The sequence below is a fragment of the Morus notabilis genome, unplaced genomic scaffold (assembly GCF_000414095.1).
Source record: "Morus notabilis unplaced genomic scaffold, ASM41409v2 Scaffold1219, whole genome shotgun sequence".
NCBI classification, from domain to species: Eukaryota; Viridiplantae; Streptophyta; class Magnoliopsida; order Rosales; family Moraceae; genus Morus; species Morus notabilis.
The window spans coordinates 6111-23795 of NW_010360067.1; the positions used below are offsets into that span (position 1 = coordinate 6111).

The 17685-nt window shown below is 37.7% G+C and overlaps 1 protein-coding gene across 1 annotated transcript; it reads left to right on the forward strand.

Annotated features, from left to right (window-relative positions):
• The first annotated feature begins 234 nt into the window (after positions 1-234).
• LOC21400178 (probable DNA helicase MCM9) lies at positions 235-17038 on the forward strand. Its single transcript, XM_024164127.1, has 9 exons — positions 235-239; positions 512-561; positions 1590-1671; positions 1911-2032; positions 2129-2196; positions 16298-16407; positions 16488-16535; positions 16665-16817; positions 16947-17038. Exons 5-9 carry the CDS (start codon positions 2186-2188, stop codon positions 17000-17002), a joined length of 378 nt encoding a protein of 125 aa, XP_024019895.1. The 5' UTR covers positions 235-239; positions 512-561; positions 1590-1671; positions 1911-2032; positions 2129-2185; the 3' UTR covers positions 17003-17038.
• Positions 17039-17685: the final 647 nt, after the last annotated feature.

Below are 17685 nucleotides of genomic sequence, written 5' to 3' on the forward strand. Positions count from 1 at the left end.
AGCCTACTTCCCAAGCCTATCATTAACGGGTCCTATCAGATGGACACACACCCTAGTGCAATTATGGAATCTGCAATAATTCATTTATATTTTTATTTTGTTCTTCACCTGAAAAAATGTTGATTCCCTTTGTTCTTGCTACAGTACGAAGCTAATATTACTTCTATGACAGCATGAGAGAACATGATAGAGCAACGATACATGAAGCAATGGAACAGCAAACTATAAGTGTTGCCAAGGTAATATTCTCTTATGATTTATTTTGAATAATTTATTGCAGATATTGTTTAAAATTCACAACCAAAATATAATAGGACTTCTATTTGTGCTCCGTTTGTTTCTTTATCTGTTCTCTTCCCACACACAAACACACATTGTTGAAAAGAAACAATACGTAATTAGAAAAAAAAAATTTACAAATAACACCAACAAGGAGGACAAGGAGTCCTCTGATTGAAACAAAAAAGTAATTCTTGTTTTCTTCCATGATTAATCCCCCTTTAATCTGTAGGATATGCAGGTTTGCTTAGATTTCAAATCCAGTCTTTTTCTCATACATGCGTAAGAATTTTATTTTATTTTATTTATTTTTATATTTTGTCTTCTAAGTTTCAAAAGAGATATGATAGCTAATTTCTAACAACAGTCTGCAGAGCTAAAACTTAGTGTTACTTAATGCATACGAACTGAGCAATCAAGATAAAGGCAGAGTATTTATAAATTTATTTGAGATATATAACCTTTTGTTTCTTTCACTATAGTCCAGTGGCTTCTATGTCTTCCTGGACATTTGTATGTTCCGTGAATTCTAAACTACATCACAGGATAGAGGAAAGAAGAAGTTTAATCACTACATTGGAGCTTCACAGACTTTACATGCTCTTAGCATTCATATTTGTTTTGAGGTTCAAACCTGCAAACCAGATGGGCTATAAGTATTCTATGTATAATTTATTCAACACCACTTGAGGTTAGCTCTAGAGGCTGGGTGCATGAGTGTTCGCCTGTGTCCACTAGGGTTCGAATCCTTGCGGTTTCATTTCTTGGGTAAAGTGGGAGCCATAAACCCCACACCGTATCAAAAAAAAAAAAAGAAAAGAAAAGAAAAATCAACAATGTATCTTTACCAAAAGCTTGTACATGAATCAAAAAGTTGATTAGAAGTAAATGAATACAAGTACTTGTATTATTATGGTTCCTTCATACATATGCTCACTCTATGTCTTCCTCCTACAAACATTTTTGTGCATCTTGATATGTGTCTATTAAATGGGTCATGTAAAGTCTCGTTTTTCTGTAAATGGATTGTATCACCAAGTGATCACTGTGATTGATGTGGCAAAGGCCTGAGTATGCATTTTATTTGTTTAATGAGAAACAAGCTTTTATTAATAAAAGAACGAGTACAATAAAGTGAACAAGAGGTCCAAAATGAACAAAAATCAAAGAAAGCAAGTATGCATTTTTAATTTGACAGACTGCTTCTTACTCTTTTCCATATTCATGTTTGTAGAAGTCTAAAGTCTTACAGGATTCTTGATGATTGCTTCTAATATATTTTCCAATCATTTGACTTCCCTTGTTTTCAGGCTGGTCTTGTGACAACTCTCAGTACGAGGACAATTGTATTTGGTGCAACAAATCCAAAGGGACATTATGATCCCGATCAATGTATTACTTCTGTCAAATGATAATGTCAATTGTGTTTATTTATGTAGTCCATTAGAATTTTAACTCTGTGTTGAGCACTTTAATTTTCCCACTATTTTGTGGAAGGGCCTTTTGAAAAGAGTTATGGTATTTTATCAATATGCTTTTCTAATTTGTCTGTCAATTGGCTGGTTTCATTCAGTTTACTTTCTATTCCAATGAGACTAATATTTGCTTTTTTGTTGTTTTCTTTTTTCTAGCTCTATCTGTTAATACAACACTCTCTGGTCCCTTATTAAGCAGATTTGATATAGTCCTTGTCCTTCTGGACACAAAAAATCCTGAATGGGATGGGGTTGTGTCATCTCACATTCTTTCCAAGGTACTTCACTCCGAAGATCTTTTCAATGACATCCTATTGTTGCCATGAAGCCTTCGATGAATACAAATCTGAATCGCGTATCAAAATAATTTACAGGGAGAACCTGAAAAAGATGGGAGCAAAGAAGACTTATCAAACATCTGGCCATTTCACATGCTTCGAAGGTAAAACTATTGCAGGAATAACACTGTTTTATGTACTTCTATTCTTTGTATGAGACTAACATTTGATCCACGACTATTCATTGTGGTTTTCACTTTTGTGCAATTCAGGCGTAGATAACAATGGCATAGTAGGTCATTCGTTGAAGAGTGAGGAAATTATTTATCTTATTGTATCTTTTCTCAACTATATTACAAGGTTATATATAGCCGTATGAATAAGAGTACATAGACAAAAAAATTAAAAAAATGACAGCCCATTGATCCCACATATTCAAGGATTCTAACAGTTGTAAACAACTAATATGATATCTGCCAACACTCCCCCTCAAGATGGTTGAAAAATATGCATCATACCTAGCTTGCTAATGCATGAAAGAAACATAGGTCGAGTCAATCCTTTTAGTCAGGATATCAGCTAGTTGATTTCCACTTGTGACAAATGTAATACAAATTTCACCACTTTCAATCTTCTCGATTAAATATCTTCTCCTTGATAAAATATCTGTCAATTTCAACGTGCTTGGTTCTGTCATGGTGTACGCGATTGTTAGCAATGTTGATAGCAGCCTTATTATTAGAGTAAAGTTTCATTGTTTCTTATGTGACAACTCGTAGTTCACTTAGTAAAATCTTCAACCATATCAACTCACAAATTCCTTGTGCCGTTGCTCTAAACTCAGCTTCAGCACTTGATCTAGCCACGACATTTTGCTTCCTACTTCTCCAAGTAACCAAATTTCCTCCAATAAAAGTACAATACCCAGATGTGGACCTTCTGTCGCTCACAGAACCAGCCCAGTTGGCATATGTGTAAGCTTCTATTTGGAGATGATGATTCTTTGAGAACAGTAGTCCTTTTTCAGGCGAGCTTTTCAAGTACTGTAGAATCTTCATAATAACCTCCATATGGACTTTGCAAGGAGAATGCATATACTGACTCACTACGCTAATTGCTTAATGTCTGTCTGAGTATGAGACAAGTATATCAATTTACCAACCAATCTCTGATCTCGACCTTTGTCAACTGCAACATTTCCATTGTACTTTCTAAGTTGTATTTTGGATCAATTGGAGTTTTTGCTGGCTTGCAACCCAACATTCCTATTTCTTTGAGAAGATCTAAGACATACTTTCTCTGTGATAGAAATATCCCGTCCTTTGATCTTGCAACCTCGATACCCAAAAAATTATCTTAACATTCCTAAATCCTTGATCTCGAATTCTTTGGTGAGCATTCCGTTAGTCTTTTCATTTCACCAATATCATTTCCAGTAACAATAAACAATCAAGACTGTGATGCTCCCATTTTTAGTGTGTTTGTAGAACAAGGTATGATCCCTTTGGCTCTGAGTGTTCTCAAAACGACCAATTGCCTTGGTGAACCTCTTGAACCATGCTCTGGGCGATTGCTTTAGTCCATACAAGGACTTCTTCAGCTTGCACACCTTTTCTTGTCCAAACACATCTTCAGAATTTAGTGTTAGCTCCATATACACTTCTTTTGCTAAGTCTCCATACAAGAATGCATTCTTCTCATCAAGTTGAATTCATCTTGGCAATTGGAGCAAAAGTTTCTTGGTAGTCAACACCGTAAGTCTGCGTAAATCCCTTTACGGCAAGTCTTGCTTTTTATCTTTCAACTGTCCCGTTTGCATTGTGTTTCACTGTAAACATCCATTTGCATCCTACTGGTCTCCTTCCTAAAGGACGATCAACAAGTTCCCATCTATCATTCTTTATCAACGCACTCATTTCTTTAAAGATAGCATGTTTCCATTTTGGAGTAGAAAAGGCTTCCTGTATGATACTTGGGATAGGCTCACAAGAAGACAAATTAGCAACAAAGGCTTTAGAAATTGGGGATACTTTTTGATATGAGACATTGCTTGAAATAGGGTGCATATTAGAAGATCTAACACCTTTCCTATTAGCAATTGGGATATCAACATCAGAAAGATCAGGAAGATTGGTCAAGTCAAGTTGCCTACAAATATTAGGAACTGAAGAATTACTCCAGAATCTTTGCGCTTGGTTCAGGCAATTGGTGTTGTTGAGGAGGTTGTGTCTTGTTCCTTCTTGAATAAACTATTGCTTCTTTATCTCTATCTCTTACACACTCGAATGGAGTTGGAATTAGAGATGAAAGCTGTGGAACCTCAAAGGTAACAGATTCATGAGGTACGTGAGAGGGTACAGAAAGAGGAGGCGTGGGTTGACAATTCTCAAGAGATGACGAGAAAGTTTCAATAGATAGAGACGCCTCGGGAACAACAGACGACTCATGAATGGTATTGGAACAATAGATGGAGACGACTTGGGAACAACAGATGACTCATGAATGGTATTGGGAAATGGCAATGAATTGATAACAGGAGACCAAAATGGATCTTCATCATGTTGTCTGTCACGTTGACTCTTCCTTTGAAGAGAAGTTTTGGTGAAGAAAGGAGTGTTTTCAAAAAGGTGACATCCATAGAGATGAAGAATTTTCTTGTAGGAGGATGATAACACTTGTACCCCTTTTGAGTCGGAGAATAACCTAAGAAAACACAACGAAGGGCCCTTGGATCCAATTTTCCTCTTTTATGATCATGTATGTGAAAAAATGCTACACAGCCAAAACCTTTGGGTGGTGGAGGAGAACTAAAAAGTTTGGATAATGGATATTTATTTTTGGGAGTGTCAAGTGGTGTTTTGAAATTCAAGATCCTTGATGGCATTCTATTGATAAGATGGGTTGCAGTAAGAATGGCTTCACCCCAAAAACTTTTGGGTACTCCCATGGTAAACAATAAGGCTCTAGCAACCTCAAGAAGATGCGTGTTTTTTCTCTTAGCAACCCCATTTTGTTGGGGTGTATCAACACAAGAACTATGACCTACAGTTCCATTCCATGACCTGTCAAATAGGACCCAAGGATTGAGGCAAAATATTCTCTCCTATAATCTGTTCAAAGAATTTGATGGTTGGCTTGAAATTGAGTCTAAATGTCTGCAGCTTCATATTTATGTTTGAGTAAATAGACCGAGCTTACACGAATATGATCATCAATGAAGGTGATGAACCACCTAGCCCTAAAATCATTATCAACACGTGAAGGTCCACAAATATCACTATGTATGAGAGAAAAAGGTTGACTCTTTGTGCATTTGTGCTGGGAAATGAGCCTAATGGTGTTTGGATAACTGGAGAACCTCACATTGAAAATTATCAACATTTTTATTTTTGAATAATGCAGGAAACACTCTTTTTAGGTATGGAAAATTTGGATGACCTGATCTTTTGTGCAAAAGATCAATTGCTTAATTAGAATTAATGGAAGAGCTGAAGTGTGTATGTAGCAGATTACCTGAACCAATAGATTCACTCTCGAAGTAGTAAAGCCCTTGAAACTCCTTTCTAATGTCAATTACCTTTCTCGAGCGCGAGTCCTGAAATTCACAGTGATTTGGGGAAAAGAAAAATGGCAACACAATTAAGGTCTTTGGTAATCTTGTGGATTGAAAGGAGATTACAAGAAAGATTAGGAACATGTAAGACAGAGGCGAAAGAGATTTTTTGATATAGGAATACGCTCTCTTCCTACAACTGATGATAACGAGCCATCTGTTATTTTCACCTTTTGCCTTCCTGAACAAGGGATATAGAATGTATAAAAGTTTGAATGGTCAGTCATATGATGAATGACCAGTCATATGATTAGATGCTCTAGAGTCTATGATCCAAGATTGACTTGAAAGACTAGCAACATTCATAGAGTGGAAAGTGTAGTTGCTTGAACCAACAAAGTAACAGCAGGCTGAATCATTTTTTTTAGACATTTTTTTTTTTTAACTCTTAGTTTTGACCTCTGGGCGGCGACTACTGTTTTTGAACAACGGCGACTATAGTGAACAAATGACGTAGATAGGCGACACGGAGTAAATTACAGACAAAAAAATCTGCGACAAAAAAGTCAAAAAGATGATAGCCGATTGATCCCACATAAATTAGGGATTCTAACAGCTGTAAACAGGTATAATATGACTTCTGCCAATAAAAAGTTTTATGTTTCTTTTTAAACAAGGAACTTTTATTAATTGTTAGTTTACCAATCCATCCCAAAAGCTTAAGCTGTTAGGAGGTGGGCCAACAATAGTTTAATACTTTAACACTCCCCCTCACGTGTGGGCTGGACAATGAGTAATCGTGTGGGTAAATTAATTGGAAAGCCCAACACGTGAATATTTAAGTCCGAAATATATTAAAGACCCAACACATGATTACAATTTAAATGGGGATAAAGAGTGCAATTACGGGGGTTTGAACTCAGGACCTCCCGCTCTGATACCATGTTAGTTACCAATCCATCCCAAAAGCTTAAGCTGTTAGGAGGTGGGCCAACAATAGTTTAATACTTTAACATTAATTAATAATGGAAAAATATGTACACGAGAAAACAAAGGGAAAAGGGAAGAAATGTGCCTCACAAAAGGACAAAAGGAAACTATTTAAGAGGACCCTAATCTCTAACCAGATTTGAAGAAAGCAAGCTACAAGAGGTGACAAATCCCCCCCCCCCCCCCAAAGGACAATTTATGTTTTATTTTATTGAATTACAAGTTAGATTTCATTCTCTGTGATATAACAACGAGTATTTTTTGGTCATGGTAGGAGTTTGATTTTGTACTAGCATAATAATGAGGACTTCTCCAGCAAAAAAAAAAAAAGAAAAAAGAAAAAAAGAAAAAAAACGAAAAGAGGAGACTAAATAATTTGTTGCAACATTGTGCACTGGCTTGAAAATTATGGACCCCCCTCCGGCCGCTTTTCTTGAGGGATTTTGTTTGATCTCTTGTTTGGGAATTAACTTTTTGGCAGTACCTTTCAGTAATTTAGTACTCGGCAAAAAGAAATTTTATGTGAATATCACAATATTTTGAAATTGTCTCTAAAGAACTATAAAGAGGAAAACTCTTATTTTCTGATATCATTTATGGCAGAAAAAAGCAAGAATATATAGAAGCATGACAATAGGTATGTTATTGATTCTCCATAATTCCTGCTACAAAATAATTCCTCAAATCAAGGAATAAATGTGAACAAAATAAAACATAGAGATTTCGGGCACAATCACCAGTATCTTTTTATTTAAAATAGGAAACAATATAATGTAAGAAAGTCAAGATCTTATCCCTAAACATTAGGAGCTAATCTTCGGAATGCCACTCTCCCTCAAGCTGGGGAATAGATGCCAGTCATTCCCAGCTTGGAAGTTAATTCCTCAAACTTTATTCTTGGAAGAGCTTTCATTACGATATCAGCCACTTGGAGATGTGGAGTGTAAACCAAGTTTGGTGTCCCTTCTGCAGCTTTCTCTTTGATGAAATGACGATCTAGCTCCACACGTTTAGTCTTGTCATGATGAACAATATTTTTAGCAATGCTAATTGTAACCAAATTGTCACAGAACACCTTCATTGGCTCTATTGTCAAAATTCTTAATTCACCAAGCAATCTCTTCAGCCATATTCCTCCACACATACTTTGAGCTAGAGCCCCATATTGTGCCTTAACACTGCTTCTGGCAACAACAGATTGTTTCTTGCTACACCAAGTAACTAAGTTTCCCCATACATAGGTGCAATAGCCAGTGGTTAATCTTCAATCTGTAGTTGACCCCGCTTAATCTGCATCTGAGTAGACTTCAACTTATTCGATCCTTTATGAAAGAATATTCCTTTACTCGGAGTCATTTTCAAGTATCGAAGGATTCGATAAACTGCTTCTAGATGTTCCTCGTTAGGCTTGTTCATGAATTGACTTACAACACTAGCTAGATAACTTATGTCTGGCCTTGTGTGAGAGAGATAAATGAGCTTTCCCACAAATTGTTGGTATCTTCCGGTGTCAATTGGGGGACAATCCTCTTTGAAACCAATTTTATAATTTGATTCTATGGAGATTCGGTGTTTAAATTACTAGGGTTAAGTTAGTCTTTTGGTTTCTAAAAAAAAAAATTTGGATAATGACTTACCTGATCCTCTCATTTATTTTTCCTGTTTATTATCTTTACTAGGATTAGAGATATTGTTTTAGTTGATCAGTTCCTTGTTTTGAGGAATCGATTGGGGCATCTCCTCCCATTTAAACTTATTTTCGTTATTCATTATTCAATGAGAAATATTCTAGTTCTTTCTCAATTTTTCACATGGTATCAGAGCCTTCCAAAAATCCCTCTCTGATGACCAAATACGGAATGGCCACCGAGAGGCAGAAGGAGTCATCATCCGAAGTCACTTCAGGCTCTGGAGTCTCGAACCCTAGCACCTATGGCGTTGCAGAAGGCGTTCATCTTCCCATTACAGGGCACAAACTGAATGGGAACAATTATCTTCAATGGTTGCAGTCCATTATGATGTACATATGCGGAAAAGGGAAGGACGAATATCTCACAGGCGAGATCATCCCTCCAAAGGAAGGAGATCCCACATTCAGACTCTGAAAAATAGAGAACAATATGGTCATGTCATGGTTAATAAATTCAATGACCAACGAAATAGGTGAGAATTTTTTGCTCTATAGCACTGCACATGAAATATGGGATGCGGCTAAAGAATTTTACTCGAGTAAGGAAAATACCTCAGTAATTTTTTAGATCGAAACTACAATCCATGACTTTCGACAAGGAGATCTTTCTGCCACCCAATTCTACAATATCCTCACCCGTAATTGGCAACAATTAGACGTATTTGAGGACTCTAAGTGGGACTGTCCGGGTGATGCAAAAAGATTCAGAGAAATCGTGGAATAGAAGAGAATATTCAAGTTCTTGATGGGACTCAACAAGAACTTGGATGAAGTTCGAGAAAGAATATTAGGGACAAAACCCCTACCAAGCATCTGAGAAGTTTTTTCTGAAGTGCGTAGAGAAGAAAGCGGGAAAAAGGTGATGCTCGGGGAGTCATCCATCAGTGCTTCGATCACAGATAACTCATCTGCCCTAGTTGTTCGAGGAGCCCAGAACACCAGCTATGACAATCGGCAGAAGAAGGGGAGACCATGGTGCGATCATTGCCGAAAAACAAGACACATCCGTGAGACATGCTGGAAGCTACATGGCAAACCTGCAGATTGGAAACCTTCAAGACCAGCTACGGACAAAGATAGCCGTGGAAATCATGTTGCAGTTGAAGAAGGAAATTCTACTTCCTCGGAATCCAATCCTTTCAACAAGGAACAGCTTGAAACCCTACATAAGATGTTCTTACAAGCAGCAACTGCTCAGGGTAACATTGGAAACGGATCTTTGGCACACAAAGGTAATTACTTGAGTGCTCTTTCTGTTGATTCCGAAAATAAGGACACATGGATAGTAGACTTTGGGACATCTGATCACATGACAGGAGACAGAACTATGTTTCATCATTACATACCATGTCAAGACAATCTTACAATAAAAATTGCTGATGGATCACTCGCTAAAGTGGCTGGAACAGGGTCTATTATTCTCTCAGAAACCCTAGAGTTGAAGACAATACTTCATGTTCCTAATCTGGACTGCAATCTTTTATCAGTGAGTAAGCTCTCTCAAGAAATTAATTGTGTTGCTAAATTCTCCTCGGATTTGTGTGAATTTCAGGTTTTGGATTCGGGGAAGATGATTGGCAGTGCTAGAGTAAGCTCGGGACTTTATCTTCTCAAAGTTGACAGACCTCCTAGAAGACAAACTCATACTGTAGGCTTAGTATCTGTTGAAAACACTAATAAAGATAGTGCAACATGTTATGGCACTATCGTTTAGGTCATCCAAGTTTTTTACATATCGAAAAATTGTTTCCTTCTTTATCAATAAAAATCCGAAGTTGTTTCAATGTGAAGTGTGCCAATTCTCAAAACATGTTCGTAATTCTTACCATATTCAGCCATACAAAGCATCTCATCCTTTTTCCATGATTCATAGTGATGTATGGGGGCCATCTAGAATAAAAAACATTACTGGTACAAGGTGGTTTGTGTCCTTTGTTGATGATCATACCAAAATCACCTGGTTGTTTCTCATGAAAGAAAAATCTGAAGTTGGGCAAATTTTTAAAAATTTCAATTTTATGATTCAGACACAATTTGCCACAAAGATACAAGTGTTGAAGACTGACAATGCAAAAGAATATTTTGAGACAAATCTAGGAGAATATCTTGGGAGCCAGGGCATTATTCACCAAAGTTCTTGTGTTGACACACCCCAACAGAACGGGGTGGCAAAAAGGAAAAACAGACACATTCTAGAGGTTGCCTGTTCTCTCATGTTCACTACCCATGTCCCAAAATATTTCCGGGGAGAGGCTGTTTTAACAGCCACTTACCTAATAAATAGAATGCCTTCCTGAGTCTTGAAGTTTCAAACACCACAGCGTGTCCTTCAATTTTTTCCTAATACCCGTGTCCTAATCACTCTGCCTCCTAAAGTATTCGGTTGCTCAGTGTTTGTCCATATTCATGCCCAACACCGAAGCAAGCTTGATCCTAAGGCTCTCAAATGCATATTTTTAGGATATTTGTCACACCAAAAAGGGTATAAGTGTTATTCTCTGACTACTCGAAATTCTACAACTCCATGGATGTCTCTTTCTTTGAAACTCAACCCTTCTATCCCAAAACTGATATTCAGGGGGAGAATTTTACTCAAGAATACCAGCTTTGGGATATTGATGCATTAGAGTCACCTGATGGCCATAACACAAATTCACTCGAGTCATCCCAAGCAGCCCAAACACAAATCGAGTTTGACACTCAAACTCCAAATCCAGTCCAGCCCGAGTATGACACTCAAGCCCCTCATAGTTTCACTCCAACTCAGCCTGCAGAAACTAAAGAGTTACGTGTCTATACTAGGAGGAATAAGACTCAAGAAGATAAAGCACTGCAGCCAACTCATCACGGCCATGAATCTAACCCGGGTCTGGATTTGCAAAACCCACCAGGTAACACTAGTCTTGAAATTGCTCCTAATAATCAGCCTGATGAAGATATTGATGATAGACCCTTAGCCTTGAGGAAAGGCACACGGTTATGTACTAATCACCCCATTTATAATTTTATTTCATATGGAAAATTGTCCTCTAATCACCGTGCCTTTGTTAGCAATCCGGACAGAATACAAGTTCCTAATTCTATACATGAGGCTCTTCTTATACCACAATGGAATGAGGCAATTTTGGAAGAAATCCGAGCCCTAGAGAAGAATGGAACGTGGGTGATGTCTGAATTACCATCAAGAAAACGTCCTGTAGGATGTAAGTGGATATTCACTATCAAGTATAATTCAGATTGGAGTGTCAACATATATAAAGCTCGCCTGGTTGCTAAGGGTTTCACACAATCTTATGTGAAGAATGCATTCCTCAACGGGGATCTTGAAGAAGTGTACATGGAAATTCCTCCTGGACTTGGAACTCCGACTAATACCAATAAGGTATGTAAACTCAAGAAGTCCTTATATGGACTTAAGCAGTCACCAAGAGCATGGTTCGATAGGTTTACTAAGGCAGTAAAAAAGGTTGGGTACAATCAATGCTAGACGGATCACACCATGTTTGTTAAGCAATCACCATCAAAGAAGAAAGCAATACTTATCATGTATGTCGATGACATCATCCTAACTGGGGATCATGATGAAGAAATTCTAAAACTCAAAAGCTTTCTAGCTAAGGAGTTTGAGATCAAAGATTTGGGCAATCTAAAATATTTCCTAGGAATAGAAGTAGCTTGATCCAAGAGGGGTATTGCGGTTTCTCAACGGAAGTATGTACTAGATCTCTTGAAAGAAACAAGAATGCTAGGGCTTATACCCCTATGGACCTTACGGCAAAATTGGGAAGCAAAGATGATAGTGCGTCCGTTGACGAAAGAAGATATCAAAGGTTAGTCGGAAAACTTATTTATCTGTCCCATACCAGACCAGACATCAGTTTTGCTGTAAGTATGGTAAGCTAGTTCATGAACTGTCTAACAGAAGAACATATGGAAGCGGTGTATAGGATTTTGAGATACTTGAAAATGAGACCAGGACAGGGTCTGTACTTCCAGAAAACAACAAACAGGGAAGTTAGAATATTTATTGATGCAGATTGGGCAGGGTCTGTAACTGATCGAAGATCAACCTCTGGATATTGTACTTATGTTTGGGGTAATTTAGTTACTTAGAGAAGCAAAAAACAGCAGGTGGTGTCTCGAAGCTCAGCAGAGGCAGAATTTAGAGCCCTTGCACACGGAATTTGTGAGGGAATTTGGTTTAAACGAGTACTTTACGAGCTGGGAATCCCTATTCCAGGAACTATGAAGGTGTTATGTGATAATCAATCAGCTGTCAGTATAGCCAAGAAGCCAGTACACCACGATAGAACCAAGCATGTGGAAATCGATCGACACTTCGTTAAAGAAAAGCTCGAGAACAACACCATATCACTCCATCATGTCCCTACAAGTCAGCAAACTGCAGACATCCTTACTAAAGCCTTGCCTAGGAAGACGTTCGAAGACCTTGTCTCCAAGCTAGGATTACTTAACATCTACAACCTAGCTTGAGTGGGAGTGTGGCGATTCGGTGTTTAAATTACTAGGGTTAAGTTAGTCTTTTGGTTTCTAAAAATAAAGAGATTCGGATAATGACTTACCTGATCCTCTCATTTATCTTTCTTGTTTATTATCTTTACTAGGATTAGAGATATTGTTTTAGTTTATCAATTCCTTGTTTTGAGGAATTGATTGGGGCATCTCCTCCTATTTAAACTTATTTTCATTATTCATTATTCAATGAGAAATATTCTAGTTCTTTCTCAATTTTTCACAGATTCCATTGGAGTGTCTACAGGCGTGCATACTAACAATCCAGTTTCTTTAAGTAAGTCTAAGATGTGCTTGCATTGAGAAACCACAATACCTTTTTTCAAATGAGCAACCTCCATGCCTGGGAAATATTTCAAACTAACTCGTCAACATAAACAATGAGAATGGCAATTTTCCCATTAAGAGAGAATTTTGTGAACAATTATGATCAGTTTGACCCTGAGAGCACCAATGCTTGATTGCTTTTGTGAACCTATGTAACCACGCTCTAAGAGATAGCTTGAGTCCATACAAAGACTTTCAGAGCTTGCAGACTTTGTTGACATTACTTCCTGTCTCAAAACTAGGTGGAATCTCCATGTACACTTCCTCTTCCAACTCACCATTAAGGAAGGCATTTTTGACGTCTAATTAATGAAGAGGCCAATCTAAGTTAGCTGTCAAGGATAACAACACCCAAACAGTATTACGCTTGGCGACTGAAGCAAAAGTCTCTTGGTAGTCGATGCTGTTGGTCTGAGTGAATCCTTTAGCAGCATGCCTTGCTTTGTGGTGATTTACACTTCCATGTGGATTAAATTTAACGGAAAAAATCCACTTGCATCTCATTGGTCGTTTTCCTTCTGCTAAATTTGAAAGCTCCCGAGTGCCATTCTTTTCTAGAGCAATAATCAATGGCAGGCCTCCATTCTGATTTTCCTAATACTCTGGAATTTTAACATTGGAGAGATTAGCAGCAAATGCCTGATATTTTGGTGATAGGCCATCATAAGAAACAAAATTGTAGATTGGATGCTGAGTACACAATCTCACACCTTTCCTTAATGCAATGGGAATATCAAGATCATTATTAACAGTAATATCTATCTGAAGTTCATGAAATGTGTTACCTGGACTATTAGCAATCAGATTGGATTCATGGTTTTGCTCTATCTCCTCTCGTGGTCTTTTCTTCCTTGAATAAACTATAGGTTTTAGAAGAAATAATCTCAATTCTTCTTATTGAAAATAAAGCTGAAAGTACATGGAAATAAATATACTTCAAACTCCTAACACCCCTAAATCCTAACTGACTTTGTGGGAGAAAAAATAGGAAACAAAAATAACCTATTGCTACTCTAATCCTAGTCTCAAGTCCTTTGATGATCTTAATGTTCCTATTGCTACTCGCAAGGGTGTATGGTCTTGTACCAAACATCCCATGTCTAACTATATATCTTATAAAAATCTTTCTCCTTCGTTTCTTGCATTTACTTCACATCTCTCTTCTGTGGAAATTCCAAATAGTGTACAGGAAGCTTTACAGGTTCCTGAGTGGAGGAAGGCTATTTCTGAAGAGATGAGGGCACTTGAGAAAAATCACACATGGGAGGTGATAGATCTGCCGAGAGGTAAGACAACAATAGGGTGCAAATGGGTGTTCACCATCAAGTATAATTCAGATGGATCTCTCGAAAGGTATAAGGCGCCATTGGTGGCCAAAGGTTTAACTCAAACCTATGGCATTGATTATCTCGAGACCTTCGCTCCAGTGGCAAAGTTAACTGTGAGGGTACTTCTTTCAATTGCAGCAAACCTCGACTGGCCGCTTCAACAGTTAGATGTGAAGAATGCGTTTCTAAATGGAGAATTGGAGGAAGTGTATATGGATCCACCACCTGGATTTGACAAACACTTTGGATCCAAGGTGTGCAAGTTGAAGAAATCACTTTACGGGCTCAAGCAATCTCCAAGGGCTTGGTTCGAACGATTCACTCGATCCATAAAGAATCAAGGCTATGTTCAAGCTCGCGGTGATCATACTATGTTCATAAAGCACTCCAATGATGGAAAGATTGCAGTTTTGATAGTGTATGTGGACGATATTATTCTTACTGGGGATAATGCTACTGAAATGAATCGGTTGAAGGAAAGTCTGGCTTCAGAATTCGAGATTAAAGACTTAGGGTTTCTAAGATACTTCTTTGGAATGGAAGTGGCTCGTGCAAAGAAGGGTATTGTTGTCTCACAGAGAAAATACATTCTTGATCTTCTCAAAGAAACCGGAATGAGTGGGTATAGACTGGCCGATACCCCAATGGATCCTAATCAGAAGTTAGGAGATACCAAAGATGGAAATCCTGTAGATATAACTCGGTACCAGAAGTTGGTGGGAAAACTGATTTATCTATCTCACACCCGACTGGATATTGCATTCGCAGTTAGTATGGTAAGTCAGTTTATGCACTCACCATATGAGGAACACCTTGAGGCAGTATACCGAATTCTGAGATATTTGAAAAGTACTCCAGGGAAAGGACTTTTCTTCAAGAAGAGTGAGCAGAGGACGATTGAAGCATACACAAATACAGATTGGGCAGGCTCAGTTATAGACAGAAGATCTACATCAAGGTACTGTACTTATGTATGGGGAAATCTAGTCACTTGGAGAAGCAAAAAACAAAACGTGGTAGCACGAAGTAGCGTAGAGGCTGAATACCGGGCAATGGCTCATGGAGTATGTGAGATGTTGTGGTTAAAAAAGATCCTTGAAGAATTAAAGAGACCAATGGAGATGCCTATGAAGTTATACTGTGACAACAAGGCTGCAATTACTATTGCCCATAACCCGGTGCAACATGATAGAACAAAACACGTTGAGATCGACATGCACTTCATAAAAGAGAAGATAGAAGCATGAACTATTTGTATGATGTTTGTTCTAACATCACAACAAATAGCTGATATTCTTACAAAGGGGTTGTTCAGAACCAACTATGAATTTCTCATTACCAAGCTGGGCATGATAGATATTTATGCACCAGCTTGAGGGGGGGTGTCGAATTAGGAAATTTAAATTAGGATAACTTCCGGTTATTGTTATCTAGTTAGGATTATTTGTTTTTTTAAATAAAGAGATAAGGAGATATCCTAAATCTCTATTTAATTTACTTAGTGTCTATCTATTAAGATAGTGATTTATCTATTACTAGAATTATGGGATTCAATGACAGGGGTGTTGTCATGCTTACCTATAAATACTAGTAGTTTTTTATCAATCGTTGAATAAGGAAAAAATATTTTTTTCCTCCAAAAACTACACAAATTTACCTTGATACCTTTAGAACATAATGGATATGCTCTCTATGTGTGTGTCAGGAAAAAATTTTCGAGGTGTATTCTTGTAGGTTTATCACAAAGAATGTTCTTTCGCAAATTTGAGAGTCAACCATGTCATATGCATTCTACATTTCTGCTTTTAAAGACATGAGTTCATCCTTTTCATGACATCTTGCAGGTATATTCACTACGTAAAAGAAAATTTCAGACCAGTCCTCACAAAGGATGCTGAATCAGTTATCTCGAGTTATTATCAGCTCCAAAGAAGATCTGCAACTCAGAATGCAGGTTCCAACTAATTATTTCTTTTCTATACAAGTTATTGAGTCCATCATTGCTCCTTAACCACAAAGTATATTGTGATTCAGCTAGGACAACCGTGCGCATGCTTGAAAGTTTGATACGCCTAGCTCAGGGTATGTCCCCTTCTTGAATGAACAACTATTATGTAACAAATACCCATTTTCTTATCCTCATGCAGATTTAAAAAATGGAAAGAGAATCCCATTTCACCCCATAACATTTTGATTTTGTGAATGTCGCAGCGCATGCAAGATTAATGTTCAGAAATGAGGTCACTCGCTTAGATGCTATTACAGCCATTCTGTGCATTGAATCATCCATGACTACCTCTGCAATTGTAGACAGTGTCGGGAACGCTCTGCACTCAAATTTCACTGAAAACCCAGACCTGGAATGTATCCTGCCAATTTCCGTATATATTAGTCTATGTTTATTATTCACGTTGTTGCATTTAGATATGTTTGCCCTGTATGACTTTCTTCTAAACAACTCGTAGTCTCAACTCTTAACTCCTGATTAACTAGATACCAAGCAAGAGAGATTGATCCTGGAAAAGCTATCATTCGATGAAGTCTCTTAGGAAGTGCAGACAGAAGGATTGTTGCAGTGACATTGTAGGGAATTAGCAAGATCGACGCTCTCCATAATTTGAAGACTCCGCATGATTTTCAAATTACAATGTATCTTAAATTTAGTATTTTGCTTAACCTCAGAATTTGATATTGCTTTGTACCGCTAAAATGTATAGTTCTTTTCGGGTAACGAGGGACGGAACAATGTATGGCGATGAGGTGTGTGTAATGTTTTCGTAACCACTGGACATTTTATGGGTTGATATGCTAGTTAGGTCGATGCAAGGGCTAATTTTGCGGTGTTATGTTAAGCAGAAAGCTGCACTATATTCTGTTAGGATCAATGTACTTATTTACCCCCTTTTCTTCTTGGACTAGTTATTTTTTGAGTTCTTTATGAAACCGCGCAATTCCTCTTCGAAAGCTCATAAGTGAAGTTAGTGATATAAAATCAACATGATGAGAGAATAACAGGGTGGATCGAGAGCGGAAAAAGTTTGTCCATTGTGTCCCTCTCATTGCCACATTCCGAGGGAAAGACAAAGGTACATCAATTGGTCAGTTTCTTTAGCCACTGTTTTCGGTGGGTATCATGTATGTTGTTGTTTGGTTCAACTATTTAAACTAGGAAGACCAATTCAAATTGTGCCTAAGAGTTCAATTTAGTGTTTTGTTCCAAAATAAAGAGGAC